This window comes from Eumetopias jubatus, unplaced genomic scaffold, assembly GCF_037043125.1.
Source record: "Eumetopias jubatus isolate StellerSeaLion01/CBP00866 unplaced genomic scaffold, mEumJub1_p1.0 scaffold_6, whole genome shotgun sequence".
Classification (NCBI taxonomy): Eukaryota; Metazoa; Chordata; class Mammalia; order Carnivora; family Otariidae; genus Eumetopias; species Eumetopias jubatus.
In genome coordinates, this window is record NW_028274812.1 from 54,317,173 (window position 1) to 54,330,982 (window position 13,810).

Sequence of the window (13,810 nt, forward strand, 5' to 3'; positions counted from 1 at the left end):
ATATTTTGTATGTTATATATATTCTGCATTTTTAGAATAAACTAGAGAAAAAATGTTACTAAGAGAATCATAAGGAAGAGAAAATATATTTACAGTATGTGTTGTGTGTATTGAAAAAAAATCTGTGTATAACTGGTATTGTGCAGTTAGAACCTGTTAATGGGTTGATTGTATTTTCATGGGTTTAAAAAAAAACGAAAACAGAGGGGAGCCCCCATTGGACACTACCTAGCCTTTCTTAGCCAGCAGTACCCACTCCCAACAGTGCTATGGCAGTGCAGCCCCAAGGAGCCGGCAAATCCCTATTCCTTCAACTCTGCCGCACTTGCCCTGCCAGGCAGGGTTACAAACATACCATGCAGCTATGCTGCTGAACAAGACAGAACCCCCCCGCCCCCCAACCTCCCTGCTCCTTCCATGGGGCTTCCATTCTAGTCAGGGGTGTGTCAGTGATAAGTGCTCTCAAGAACACTGATATAGGGAAAAGAGTAAAAAAAATGATTGGGGGGAGGATGTTTTAAAAGGGGGGTTTAAGGGACGCCTGGGTGCCTCAACCAGTTAAGTGTCTGCCTTTGGCTCGGGTCATGATCCCAGGGTCCTGGATCGAGCCCCGCATCGGGCTGCTTGCTCAGTGGGGAGCCTTGCTTCTCCCTCTACCTCTGCCTGCCTCTCTCTCTCTCTCTCTCTCTCTCTCTCTCTCTCTCACACACACACACACACATACACACACACACACACACAAATAAATAAATAAAATCTTTAAAAAGGGGGGGCTGGTTTAAGAAGGCCTCTGGGGCACTGGAGCAAAAGGTTTGCAGAGCAAGCCAGGAGAGTGGGATTTTTTTTTTTCTTTCGGTTCCCTGCTGTATCCCTCCACCTGGAACAGTGTAGTAACATATGGTAGGTGCTCGATAAAAATTTGTTTAATGCATGATTGAGGGAATCTAGGAGAAGAGCACTTGTTCAGGTCAAGATAACAGCAAATATAAAACCCCCGTGGCAGGAACCCAAAGGGATTGAGGAATCCCATTGTCCCTTGCAGAAATGTCGTCAGCTATTTCCTGCCTGTGCATCAGGACCCCATCTTTCTGGGCCTGTGACAGCTGGCTTCTAGATAGTGGAGTTTCAGTTCATCTCCTGTCTTCTGCTGCTGCTATGAATAGCAGCATGAGACTGAGGCCGAGGCCAACCCATTCCTCTCTATCTACCTTAAGTTTTATGCGTGTCTGGAATTTGTCACCAGAGAACAGAGACCCTGACCGATGGAAAGCTGAAACATACTCAGGCTGGCCCCCAGAAATATGCTACAGTTTGCCCCTCTGCCTCTCTCGCCATGGTCTTGCAGCTTTTGCTCACTCTTTCCTGTTAGGGGAATCTCTCTAGCTTGCAGATGCCAGGCTGTTACTTTTATTTATTTATTTTTGACCACTTCAGTTACAGTTGATCTTTGTAACCTTTGCCTGGCCCTGAATCCACCAAGAATACATTTACTTCTCCTTTCCAATAGCAGCTTTTTAGATTTGAATCTTAGAATATTACTGCAGGAAAGGGCTTTGAAATCCTTCGGTCCAACTTGGTCATGTTATCTTTGAGAAAGTAAGGGGCAGAAGACTCAGGAGTTTTTGCAAGCTCAAGGTCATGCCACTTAAGCATTAGTGGAAGAGCTGAGTCCACAGCCCGTCTTCTCTTTCAGGCAGTGCCTGTTCTAGAATACCAGGCCGCCTGTAAGTTTTATTTAAATTAAGTATCATCGTGTTTGTTTATTCAAAACTTGGGAATGAAATAGAAACTTAAACGGATAAAAATAATTTTCTGTTCTTTTCTAATGAGAAGAGTAGTCATCCAGTAAGGTCATTCTCCTTTCCTTCAGTTTTTATTTGTCCTTCTGCAGTTTTGTTCCGTGAAACGCAGGCTCAAGATCCACAAATTTGGCCAAAGCTGATTTTGGAAGTTTTGATGTTTGATGAATTTAGAAGGGAAAAAGGATTTACCGAAACAGAATTCATTTATTAACTTGCTTAACTGATAAGCACGCATTTTCTTTCTTTTTCTTTCTTTCTTCCTTTCCTCTCCCCTCTCCTCCCTCCTCCCCCCTTTTTCCTTTTTCCTTTCTTTTCCATTTGAGAGAGAGCACATGCCCACAAGCAGGGGGAGTGGGGAGAGGGGCAGAGGGAGACGCAGGCTTCCCGCTGAGCAGAGAGCCCAACTCAGGGCTCCATCCCAGGACCCTGGGATCATGACCTGAGACAACCGACTGAGCCACCCAGGCTCCCTAAGCATGCATTTTCTAAATAGGTATTTGTTTACAAAAATATTTAAAAGCATTCTTGGGTTTTATCCCTTATAAATGGAATGCAGTGATTACAGCAGGTTTAGATTGGATTTAAGGAGTTGTGTGTCTTAGTTCCTCAGTTCATAGGACTGGGTTTTGAGGGCATGTTAGAGCAGAATTGAAGACTGAGAGCAGATTGTTGATTTCTCTATACGTTGTCCTGATGCTGTGTGTGAAGCCAAAAAGTAGGAGTAAATTCCAGATGAAGAGGATGCTTCTACAAGCAGTTCTGGTTATGGAGGGAATAAAAGCAAATCATTGTATGGGTGAAAAGCTTTTATACTTTTCTTTCAAGTATTCAAGTGCACTAAAGAATACTTCGACTTGTATTGGATAGATAGCTTTGCAGTTTTCCATAAAGCTGAGGTCAGGGTGTCTCAACCTTGGCAAGCTTGGTTTTTGAACGATATGGACATTTTGGACTGGATAATTTTTTGTTGTGAGGGGCTGTTTTGTGCATTCTGTGTATAAACATCATCCCTGGCCTCCAGATGCCAGTAGTCCTTTCCCAACACCTCTCCCAATTGTAACAACTAGGAATGTCTCTAAACATTGCCTAATATGTCCCCTGGGGACCAAAATTGCCCTCGGTTGAGAACCACTTAAGTCATTCTTAAAGTATTAGAAAAATGATACAATTTTATGACCAAAAAATGAGTCACATTTGACGTATTTTGGAGAAAAGCCAGCGTGGGTGAGTGGGAGTGCCCTTTTTCCCCTTGGTCAAAGCAAGCACCCCTCTGCTGGATGGCACGGTGCTGCGTGGTTAGTGAGCGGTCGTTGAAACAAACCCGATCGCTGACTGTCGACGGGAAGGAAGGGGGATTGGAGCCTTATGTAAAGATGGACAAGGATGTTTTGATTTGATTTTTTTTTTCTCTCTAGGTTTGATTTCATTCTTGATAATGTTGGTGGGTCCACTGAAACATGGGCTCTAAATTTTCTTAAGAAGTGGTCAGGAGCCACATATGTGACTTTGGTGACCCCTTTCCTCCTGAACATGGACCGACTGGGCATCGCGGACGGCATGCTGCAGACAGGAGTCACTGTGGGTTCTAAGGCACTGAAGGTAGGGAGGAAGTCATGGTGGGTGAGAGAAAGCAGGTGCCTCCTGCTTCTGGAATTTGGTTCCCACCTAGCCAGTTTCTTTTGTCTTGGAGGCAGCATGGCACAGTGGCTGCAGGACTCTGCCTTCACACACTGACCAGATTCAAGTTCTGGTCTCCACTTAATAGCCGTGTAACTTGCAACTTACTTAATGTCACTAAGCCCCAATGTCTTGACCTCTAAGATGAAACTAATAGGGTATCTTCCTTACTGCGTGTTGTAAGGATTAAATGAGATAATCCATGTAAAGAATTTGGTACAATGCCTAGTACATAAAACTTATTAAATGTTCAGCTTTATTATTAGCAATTACCTTTCTTGATTCCATCTTCCTTCTTGCCTACACCTGATGATCTTCTCTCTGTTTCACCAGCCTTAACACATACAAGCTCTTGTAGTGAGGGCAGAAGCTTTATTAAGACAGGCTGGAGCTGGTTGTTTTCATGGTGGCCGCGTTGGGATACACCGGTGATTTCTAGACTGGGGCCTTCAGACCTGTAGAGGTCCATGGGCATTTTTTTGAATTTCGAAAACCTGAAGGAAATTGTGTTCTTACTTTAGTAAGACCACAGAGGAAATAGAACCATCATGCTTTTTCTAGAATGATATCGACTTGTCCTAGCACGGCGCATCCCATGTGAGTCAGCTGCTCTAGCTGTTGATGGTATTCTGGGTGTTTCTGAGACTCCATTAGTCTGCCTGACTCTGCTACCGGGGGCCACTGTTACCAGAGCCCTAAGGAGCTGCATCACTCAGCCCAACAAGGGCGGCCTGTGGTGGGCCTTGGGGACGAGCGCACAACAGCCGCAGTCGCGGGGCTGACAGCAGAGCCTGAGCGTGTGCTCTCCACCTGCCTAACTGCAGAGCCTGTTGTCCTCACGGTGGGGACAGGCTTAGATCGTTTCATGTTATCCACTCTTGGTAACTCAGATCACTGGCTTGAAATCTGTATTAATGTTGAAATGGTGTAAGTGATAGGCCAAAAAAAAAAAGATAAATTCTATTTTTTTAATTAGACAAAATACTTCAGATTCAGGCAAAAGACAGTAAAAGTTTCTTCAGTGGGTAAAAAGGTTGTGAGTCATTATGCCAGGCTGATCAACACTGACCCGTACATATGGAATGAATGGCTCAGTGATTAGCTGCTGCTGCTTCTAGAAATTCTCTTTGGGGCCTTTTTGAGGGTGAAATTCATGGAATTCAAGAGGCCGTGACAGTGGAGACCACTGCTCCATTCTTAGGAAGTGTGTATGTTACTAGAGGTGAACAAACCAGGGCCTGTACTCGAGGTTCTTCATTTTCATCTGATTCAGGCGGCAACCGGAAACGGTGTCCACAGGGCACTTTGGTGTGGAGAAAAGAATCTTAGCTGTCCTTTGTCTCTTCTTTCTCTTTTCAGAAAACCCAGGCTTTCCAAGTGCTTCAAAATATAAATTTAACTTTTCTTTATGATTTCACAGTTTGTACTTCAGTGAGACCTCTTACAAGTTAACCTTCTGAGTAGTCCTCTGAGACTAAAACAGGCATCTTCTCTTTCCTACTTGAAAGAGGATAGTGGTTATCCCATGTGAAAACCTTTTAAGTAGTTTCTGATGTCTTTCTGAGAATGTGCACAGTTAAAGCCTCATTGTAATGCTCCAGACTCCTGCCTGCTTTGGTTTACTTTGTCCTGTAATGGCCTGGAAAAAATACACAGGCCCCTTAGAGCAGAATATAAAAATTCTCCTGTTGCCGACCAAGAAGTTTCACTTTACACGGCAACATGCTGTAAAGAATTACAGACATGGCATTTTTGACCATTGCTGTTCTTTTCTTTAAAACCCTAAACAGTTACCAGAATGTTTTAATTGTCTGAGGCCTGGCCGTGGGGAGAGGTACATGGACAGGTCTTTTGTGATTGTAGTTAACCGGGCCTGCCGTCAGCCTGGGACGCCTCAGTGCCTTCAGATGGTACTTTTTTTTTTCCTTTTGTTTTTTTAACTTCATTTGCCCAGAGGAGTGCTCCGCAACCTCTTTCCTGCTATGACACCCATAGAAAATTGTTTGTGTTTGAATAGATGTTGAGGCTGTTCTGGGCCAAGAGCAAATTACCTGGAGACTTACACCGGCCCAGGCTCTGCGTTGCTACCCTGTGGGCTGAGGGCCCTCAACCTCCTCACACGTATTCTAGGGTGAGATGGGCTCTGTTTGCGGCTGTGGTCCCGATTAATTGTTAACGATGACTCCTCTAATTCCCACAGTTGTTCCAGGTTAGATAAGAAATTACAGGTCACTCATCCAAACCGGGAAGCCATTCCTGGTACAACCTTTGCAAAGCTCTGCCCAGAAAGCAGCATGGTTTTGTCCGAAACTCCAGTTTGGTATTGCCCCAGCCTTTCCTCAGTATTTAAGTTTGCCTTCAGCACTAGATAAGTATCTATTGAATAATAAATATAAATATTTATACGGATGATACTTTGTGTTATCAGGCACTTTGCATTCTTTCTCATTTAACCCTTCCAATAAGCCTGTGAGCAAGGTAGTGGTATCACCATTCTTTAGGCCAGGAAAATGGCTGAAAGAGGTAGCTTGACCTAAATAACACAGCTATTAAGTGCCTGAGCTAGAGTAGCCGGGGAGTTCCATTGCACTGGACCACTTTATGCACTTGACAAGCATGCTGAGGGATTGTGAGACAGGAAGGTACAGGGAGGGAGGCCATGTGGTACTGGCTAATCCCATGCTACCTCTGGATAGCTCCCATCTGATGAAGTTTAGTTGGGCAGGTCATTGAGGTATGTATCATAGAGAATGTCAGTTAAGTCATTCTTTTACAATGGCCTACCCTGTCTTTGACAGGAAGACTAACAGTTGAAAGTGGGTATGGCGGTAAAGTGGTCATGAACCCTCTTGGTAGAAGATTTTTGCTTATTTTTATCTGGGGCTGTATTGTCCCATAATAGATTTGGTGGCTTGGGACTTGTTATAACTGTAGGGGGAAGACCCACCCATGATGCATAAGGAACTTTACACTTTGTTTTGCCCTTAAAGCGACTCTATTCCAGGAAAAAAAAATCTGTAATTGGATTTCTTGTCTAAGATCATATTTTGGTGCCTTACTGCCCCCTAAGCATTCTTGAATTAGGTTTAAAAACTCTTCTCTGGTGCCTCTGAGCTTCATTTAAACTCTAGGAGAGAAAACCTGGAGGTCTCAGCCTCTAATTTCTCCTAGGGAAGAAATTGAATGTGTAAGACTATTTAGACTATCATTTAAGCTTTCCTGTACTTACTTGCTTGTCATTCACAATTTGGTAAAAAAGCCTGAGTTCACATGGATATATCTTTTTTCATTCATTAATTTATGAAACATTTATGGAGCATCCGCTCTCTGTCGGTCACTGTGCTGAGGTGTTGGGCATACAGCTCATTGATTCATAATGGATAGGAAATCAGTTTGTCTGTCTTAATCGTCCAGAAAATACTTTCCCCTCAATTTGTATTCAGTGAGATTTTATCTTTTCCTGTATTTGATGTGTTTTCTTTTCTTCTTTTTAGCATTTCTGGCAAGGAGTCCATTATCGCTGGGCCTTTTTCATGGCCAGTGGTGTGTATCTAGATGACATTGCGAAACTGGTGGATGAGGGAAAGGTACGTGCAGCCCCTTGGATTGCTGGAGCATCCCCGGGAACCTTGGCCACCCACCCAGCAAGCCTAGTCAGTGGGAGCTCTCTGGGGGCAGGTGTGGTCAGTACCCATGCTGCTTTCCACGGCCAAGTTTAGGTGCTGTAGTTTGGTTCTGTCTCCATGGGAGTCCTAGACCTAGACTGCTACATCTGAATAAGAGCCGACACCATCTGGTTCAGCCGCCTTAGTCTGTAGGTGAAGGGGTAGGCCCAGAGAGGTTATGTGATTTTCTCAAACACACTGAGACAGCTAGCAGAGCTGGCATTTACAGCTAGGCTGCTAATATTTTGATAATGATCCTGAAAAGAAGGCACTGCAAAGGTAATCTCTGCACAGAGGTCGGGACACACTTGTGAATTTACAGGAGAACTGCTCTGGAGCATCTAGAGTCCAAGGCTGCTCTGGAGGGAAGCAGATTGCCAAATGAGCCCGGTGAACAAATACTGTGGAATCTCAACTCTTAACAGGACCGGGCCAGGACTCCAGTCCCCAGGTCTCCTGTCCCCAGCTAGTGTAACACAATTGGAGGGCAGATAATGGTATGTCGGAGAGGGTTAGTGGGTGAGACGTCGGTGGGGACAACTGGTCGATGTTTCTAATGGCTCAGGTCCATCCTGCAAGGACTCTGTGGCGAAAGGACTGCTGCTTGTAGTTGGATCATCCCTTTTTGGGTGTCAAAAGGCCTTTCAGACCACTCTTTATTATGGTTTTTACATGGTCTTAACAGCCCTGACATTCTGCCTCTGGAAGAATAACCTGGAAGGAAGATTCCTATTCTGGTGCTGATATTTATGATTTTGTTAAAAGACTATATGAAATTATAGGGTAGAGACCCTTATATGCCCTAGAGGATTGCATGAGGTCATAGATAAAATGATTTTCATTTTACAGAGGCGAAAACAGGCTCAGAGAGAGAAAGGGACATGTTGAAGTTTGCATTAGTAGGACCAGGATGCGTGCTTCCTGACTCCCAGTCCAGTGCTTTTCCCTCTCCATCATTCAGCTGCATCCGTAGTGCTGGAGGCTGATCTGGGACTTTAGCTTAAGTTGTCTCATCTGTGTCATTTTACGGTGGGCGGGGGGAAAAGGGATGGAGTAGGGCCAGCTTTGCCACTGCATGATCCATGCTGGGCCACTTGGAAAGAGCCCCTTGAGATGGGCTTTCTCGTGCTGGCACCTGCCCGTTGCCGACCCATTTCATATTTCCACTCTGATTTTGGGAAGGAATGTCTTTAGGACCTACTGGCTGCTTTTTATGCGTTTTAGTTTGTGTGTTGTTTTTTTTTTAAATTCTATTACAGCCATGGAAATATATGATAGAAAATGGCCTGCTACCATTTCCCAAATCTTGTGGTTTCAAGTTTGCGTGCCTTTTCTTAGACCTCGAAGTCTTAATGAGTACTGGGTAGACAGTCTCGGCCTTAGTGTGACTGTCCGTAAGTGCCTCTTTATCGGGTTCTTCTCACCTCCCGTAGGTTGCTTATTTTAGTTCCAGGAAGAAGGAAGTGAACTATCGTTAAATAACGTGGCCCATAGTTTTACGTGCTCTTTCATGTGATTGGAGCCCCGTCATTAGAGAGGTCCCCATTCTCCAGAAGCATACTGTACAGTTGTGCTGATCCCAGTATCGGCTCTAGGCTGTCCACGTGCTTACCGCTGCTCTTTTGTATTCAAAATATTGTGACTCTCTGGAAATTACTATTTATGCAACAGAGAAGAGAGAAGACTTGTGTATATGTAACTATTAAGTTTGGCAGATGACCGGTAGAATTGCTAAAGGGGGACAAGGTAGGAATAAAGATGCCCTTGATGTGTCCTCAGATGAGGGTGAGTGAGGAAATATTCTTTTGGCCTAACCAGCGTTATTTGGGCCCGGGAGTCCTTTCTCACATGAAGGACTCTGGGATTGTGGAAGTTGGTGTGTGACACTGGGCGCCGTGATAAGGCCAGCTGTCTTTATGCTCGTCCTGCTTCCTTGTGGGTGCAGGAGGGTGCCTGCCCATGCTGGGGAGTTACAGCAGGTAACACACCTACTTCTCTGGTGTGTGGCTAGTAGAGATGATTAAATTGGACGAGGACACTGAGTTTCTTCTAAGCTTTGGCTGAGTGCTTGGTGAATCTAACAGGTATCTGATAGAGGGGCTATAGTTATTTCTTGAAAGTGTGAAACCACGAACCAAAAGAACCTACTCTTCTGAAATACTTTAAGTTTTTGAATTCATAATACATTTACAAGGTTCAAAATCCAAAAGGTAGGAAAAGTTATTTCCTGAAATCTTCGTTTGACTCCTGTCCCTCAGTCATCAAGCTTGTCCTTGTCAGACACAACCATTGTTACCAGTTTCTGGGGTATCCCAGAGATGTTCTGTGTATCAACAGGCTGATAGAAAAGAATGATGTGTAATTATCACACTGAGTGTAGTGGCCTGCTACCGAAATTGTGCCTTATGCCTACAGTTATTTTTGCATTTTTTTTTTCCTAAGCACAATAAAAATTTCTTATTTTCATAATATATAGCAAATTTTGGGTTAGCATACTCAAAGATTAGAAACAGGAAAACATAGCACATGTCTAGTCTACTTACCTCCCTGCACCCCCATCCTGCCTTTCTGTCTCCTTGGAGAGACAGAGGCCCCATGACATTAAGTGACATGTTCAAGGGCTCAAGTCTCTTGACCTCTAGGATAGTTCCTTCGACCACCATTTTTATCTTTAAGATTGAGGCAGGAATACATAACCTTCATTGTTTTCTGCTTGCTTAAATAGCCATCTAAACATTTAGATAGGTGGGATTTGAAGTCTATCTACAAAATCTTCCTGTATTTTTCAGTGTCTCTCAGGCCTGAGAGGAGGTGGGAAGGCAGATTTTTTAGACTATAGTCAGCTACTGATAAGAATGACTATGCTTCGAGGGAAAGTACATGTGCATATTTGCTTGTATATGCATGTATTCGTTTCCTATTGGTTCTGTAACAAATTGCCATAAGTGTGGCTTGAAACCACACAAACTTAGTATCTTCTGGTTCTGGAGGCCAGAAGTCTAAAATGGTCAGCAGGCCTGTGCTGCTTCTGGGGGCGGGCTGTAGGGGAGAACCTGTTCCCTGGCCTTCCCCAGCTTCCAGAGACCACCTGTATTTCTTGGTTCAGTCTTGAATCGCTTTGACCTCAGCTGCCATCATCCTATCTCCCTCCAACTAACTGTCCCGCCTCCCTCTTCTAATGACCCTTGGGATTACATTGGGCCCATCCCGATAACCCTGCCCGTCTCAAGATCCTGAACTTAATAATGTCTGTGAAGCCCTTTTTGCTCTGTAAATTACCATCTTCACAGGTTTGGGGGATTAGAGTGTGGACATCTCTAGGAGCCATTCTTCTGCCTCCCACAATGCATAAAGTATCTCAAAAGATGAAAAAAACTTGAAATATTGGTTGTCCTGGAGGAGAACTAGGTGGCTGGGGTTCAAGTATGGGAGAGATTTTTCCTTCTACCCTTTCCTCTTTTCAGGTATGTTTATCTGTACACATATATTCTTTATGTAATTATGAAAGTCCTTTGATGTCATGTTCTTAACATTCACAGATTTGTGTGCAGATCCTAGGTGACCAGCCAAGCTTCTTGGTTGAGTGATGATAGAGATGACCTCAGTTTCTTTGTTTATTTTAGCCAGCATCAGAATAGTTCCTATGTAACTTTTTTGAATTTAATTTAAAACATTTACTGAGGGCCCATGGGCTTTGCCTAGTAGGGGAAAGATGGGTTGGCTACGCTGAGTTACCTTCTGAGCAGTGATGTCCACTAGAACTTTGTGCAGTACTTGAAGTGTTCTCTGTCTACACTGCCCAGTATGGTAGCCAGTGGCCACATGTGGCAATTGAACACGTGAAATGTGGCTAGTCCAACTGAGGGACTGAATTTTCCATTTTGTTTACCTTTGATTAATGGAAATGTCCACATGCAACTAGAGGTCACCATACCGGACTCTGCAGCTTTAGAGAAACGTGTAAGTTCTGAGGCAGGCAGTTTCCCAGGCCCTTCTTGAGATCTGGGACCTGCCTTTAGCAATGAATTACGTTTTAAAACTTTGAGCTCCTTCTTTGCAACTGGCTTTTTTTCCTCCATAGCGAGGATGTGATGATCAGGGTTGGAAGGCCTAGGACTCCGAGAGGAGCCTATCTTGCCAGCTGCTTGGGTCTGTGGGGAAAGGTAGGCCGAGTTTCTCCTCTCACTTTCTGGCTGGAAGGAGTGCCTTTTTCAGGGGGTGCTTAGGGACAAGTCCCGGATGCCTTCCAGAATGGGTACATTTCCTCCCTTGGAGTGTAGCCTCCATTACCCTTCCCCCACCCCTTCTTACCACCTCTTCCAGCTTTGAATTTTCTGGGGCCAGAAAGTTCCAGAAATAGCAAATCAAAGCAAAGCCCACTTCTTCCCTTTGTCTTCTTCCTAGCTCCTTAGTCGAAGCCCCCTTGTGCCTGGGAATACTGCCCCTGTCTCAGAGGTCGGGGGCCTGTCTGTCCCAGAGGTAGTGCCGCAGCTGCGTCCCTGCCGCCCTGGCCCTGGGTCCCTGGGAGGGGCAGAGGTAGAGGGTCTAGGGAAGAGGGGGACAGACCGTGACCCGCGCTTCCGTCCCAGACTGCACCCCCACCCCGCAGCAGTGCAGTCGGGCGTCCCGGCCCCTAGCTCCGGCTGTTCTGCTAGAAGCTCTCACCCTGCGCGGAGCACCGAGCGCTTAGCCACTCGCGCTTGGGCGGCTCGCGCAGGTGCGGAGGGCCCTGTGAAGCTCTGCCGTTGTGTCCTTCACACCGGCACGTGGGGCTTGAGGGAGAACCTCTCTGCCTACTGTTCTGCCTGCAAGGCTGGTGTGCTCCCTCCGTCAGCTCTCCCGTGGAGGGCTTCTCTTCCCTTGCCCCGCGGCTGCCCAGGGAAGTCGTGCCCATGGTCCCTGTGTCCTCACAAAAGGGATGTCGGGCAGCAGGCGCCAAGCCCTGGGGCCTGACGTTACACGGCCTTTGTCTACGCAGGTGAGGCACCGCCAGGAGAGCCCGAATTGGGTCCCAGACGGGAACGAGTGCCGGTGCCGTGCAGAGCCCGCCCTCTTTATACCGGGGCTCCCTGTGCCCGCTGGCCTCGAGCAGTGTCATCACATAAATGTGCCCACCTCACTGTGAGCAGCCTTTCTCTCCCCTCGCCGGATTTTCACTCTGCTCTCTTCGTCCGTAACAAACAAGCATTCTAGGCCCCGTGTGAGGCTCTGCTTCATTATCCAGTTAATCTCCATTTGCTGTCACCTATTCAGCCAGCAGTGGCATCTGCCTGCTTGTTAATCGAAAGCCTTTTTTTTCATTGTCACTTCTGGGAAGAGCTGAATGACTCATTCTGGCCCAGTCAGCCCTCTGGGGTTATCCGCCACAATAGGCCTGACCAGCCAGATTAAAGTGTGCGGTCACCGCAGGCCGGCTGTGTCATCAGCTCGGGATCCGTGGCTCCGGTCAGAGTTGTAGCGTGGACATAGCTGGGCGAGCCTGGGTAGCTCATTCTCGAGAGGGGCCTGTGGCTTCCCGGCTCCCCCTCCCTGACCCTCTGGTAACACCGGGGCTGGGGTACTTTTGTTACCTGTGTTCAGAGCTCAGTGAGAAGTAGATGTGATTGACTCCTTTCTTTCCTTGGTTTACTGCCCCCCCCCCCCCCCCGCACCCCCATCCCGGGGCCTGTGGTGTGTATCTGCTCTGGGGTCAGTGCCCAGCACTTAGAAGGCAGACAGCTGGTCAGTCCTTGCGGGATGAACGAATATGTGTCTGCTACAAGTCAGGGACCCTAAGATTAAGGCAAGGGCCGCAGTGATTCCCCCGGCAGTGTGCAGTAAACCCACTTGGAAGGCTTCCTGAACATGCGTGGTCTCCACCCCAGTGCCTAGAGATTCTGATTCGGTGGTTCTAAGTAGAGACTGAGGACTCTGCATTTTTTTGAAGCATGCATTCAGGTGATTCCTTTTTAGGTAATTAGCATCCAAAAAGCAATGCCCCAGGGGCTTTCAAGAGAGTGGTGGGTTCAGGAAGTTTCCTGTGGGACGTGCAGGAAACAACTTTAGTGCATTCCATTTTTATTTACCAGAGAAGGCAGATAGGTTTCATTTGACAAGTCAGCTCAGATCTGTTCATAGTGGCTGCCGTGTGGAAGAAGATTCCAAGGACATGCTTAGCTTGCTGGGGGTTGTGGGGGGAGGACCGTGGTTACTAATCAGTGATGTCGTCTGCAGGTGCAGATGGGAGTGGGGGCCACACCTGCTGTCTTGGGGGCCTGGACACAGGGCCTGGAGACTGGGTCCTCAGCTGCTATGGTCTCAGCACAGGGCAGGCCAGCCGAGATGCACAGTGCGAGAAATCATTACAAGCCTTGGCTACCTTTCCTCCTCTTTAGATCTTGGGATTGGATGTAGAGAGCAGCCTGACAGACTTGCAGGGAGCGGGGAGAGCACACTCTGGTACCAGACTGGGTCCTGCCTTACCACTGAGCGGTTGTGTGAAATTGGGCCACTTCTTTAACTCGGGGTCTTGATTTCCTTTTCTGTAAATGGAAGTAGTAATAGTACCTCGCTCCCAGGGATGAAATGAGGTGAAGTATATCGAGCACTCAGGAGAGGGCCTGGCACATAGGACAGTGCGTGCTGGCTGTTACTTTTCCTTGGAGCTTACCAGGATTTGTGGGTAGA

General features: G+C 46.5%; 1 protein-coding gene across 2 annotated transcripts in view; it reads left to right on the top strand.

Moving 5' to 3' along the window:
- The window catches only part of RTN4IP1 (reticulon 4 interacting protein 1), a 47,113-nt gene that overhangs the window by 28,186 nt on the left and 5,117 nt on the right, over positions 1-13,810 (top strand). For both annotated transcript variants that reach the window (XM_088023909.1, XM_028104145.2), the window contains 2 exons: positions 3,218-3,401; positions 6,974-7,066. In XM_088023909.1, coding sequence (XP_087880035.1) covers positions 3,218-3,401; positions 6,974-7,066 — 277 coding nt within the window. The remainder of the gene's footprint in view (positions 1-3,217; positions 3,402-6,973; positions 7,067-13,810) is intronic.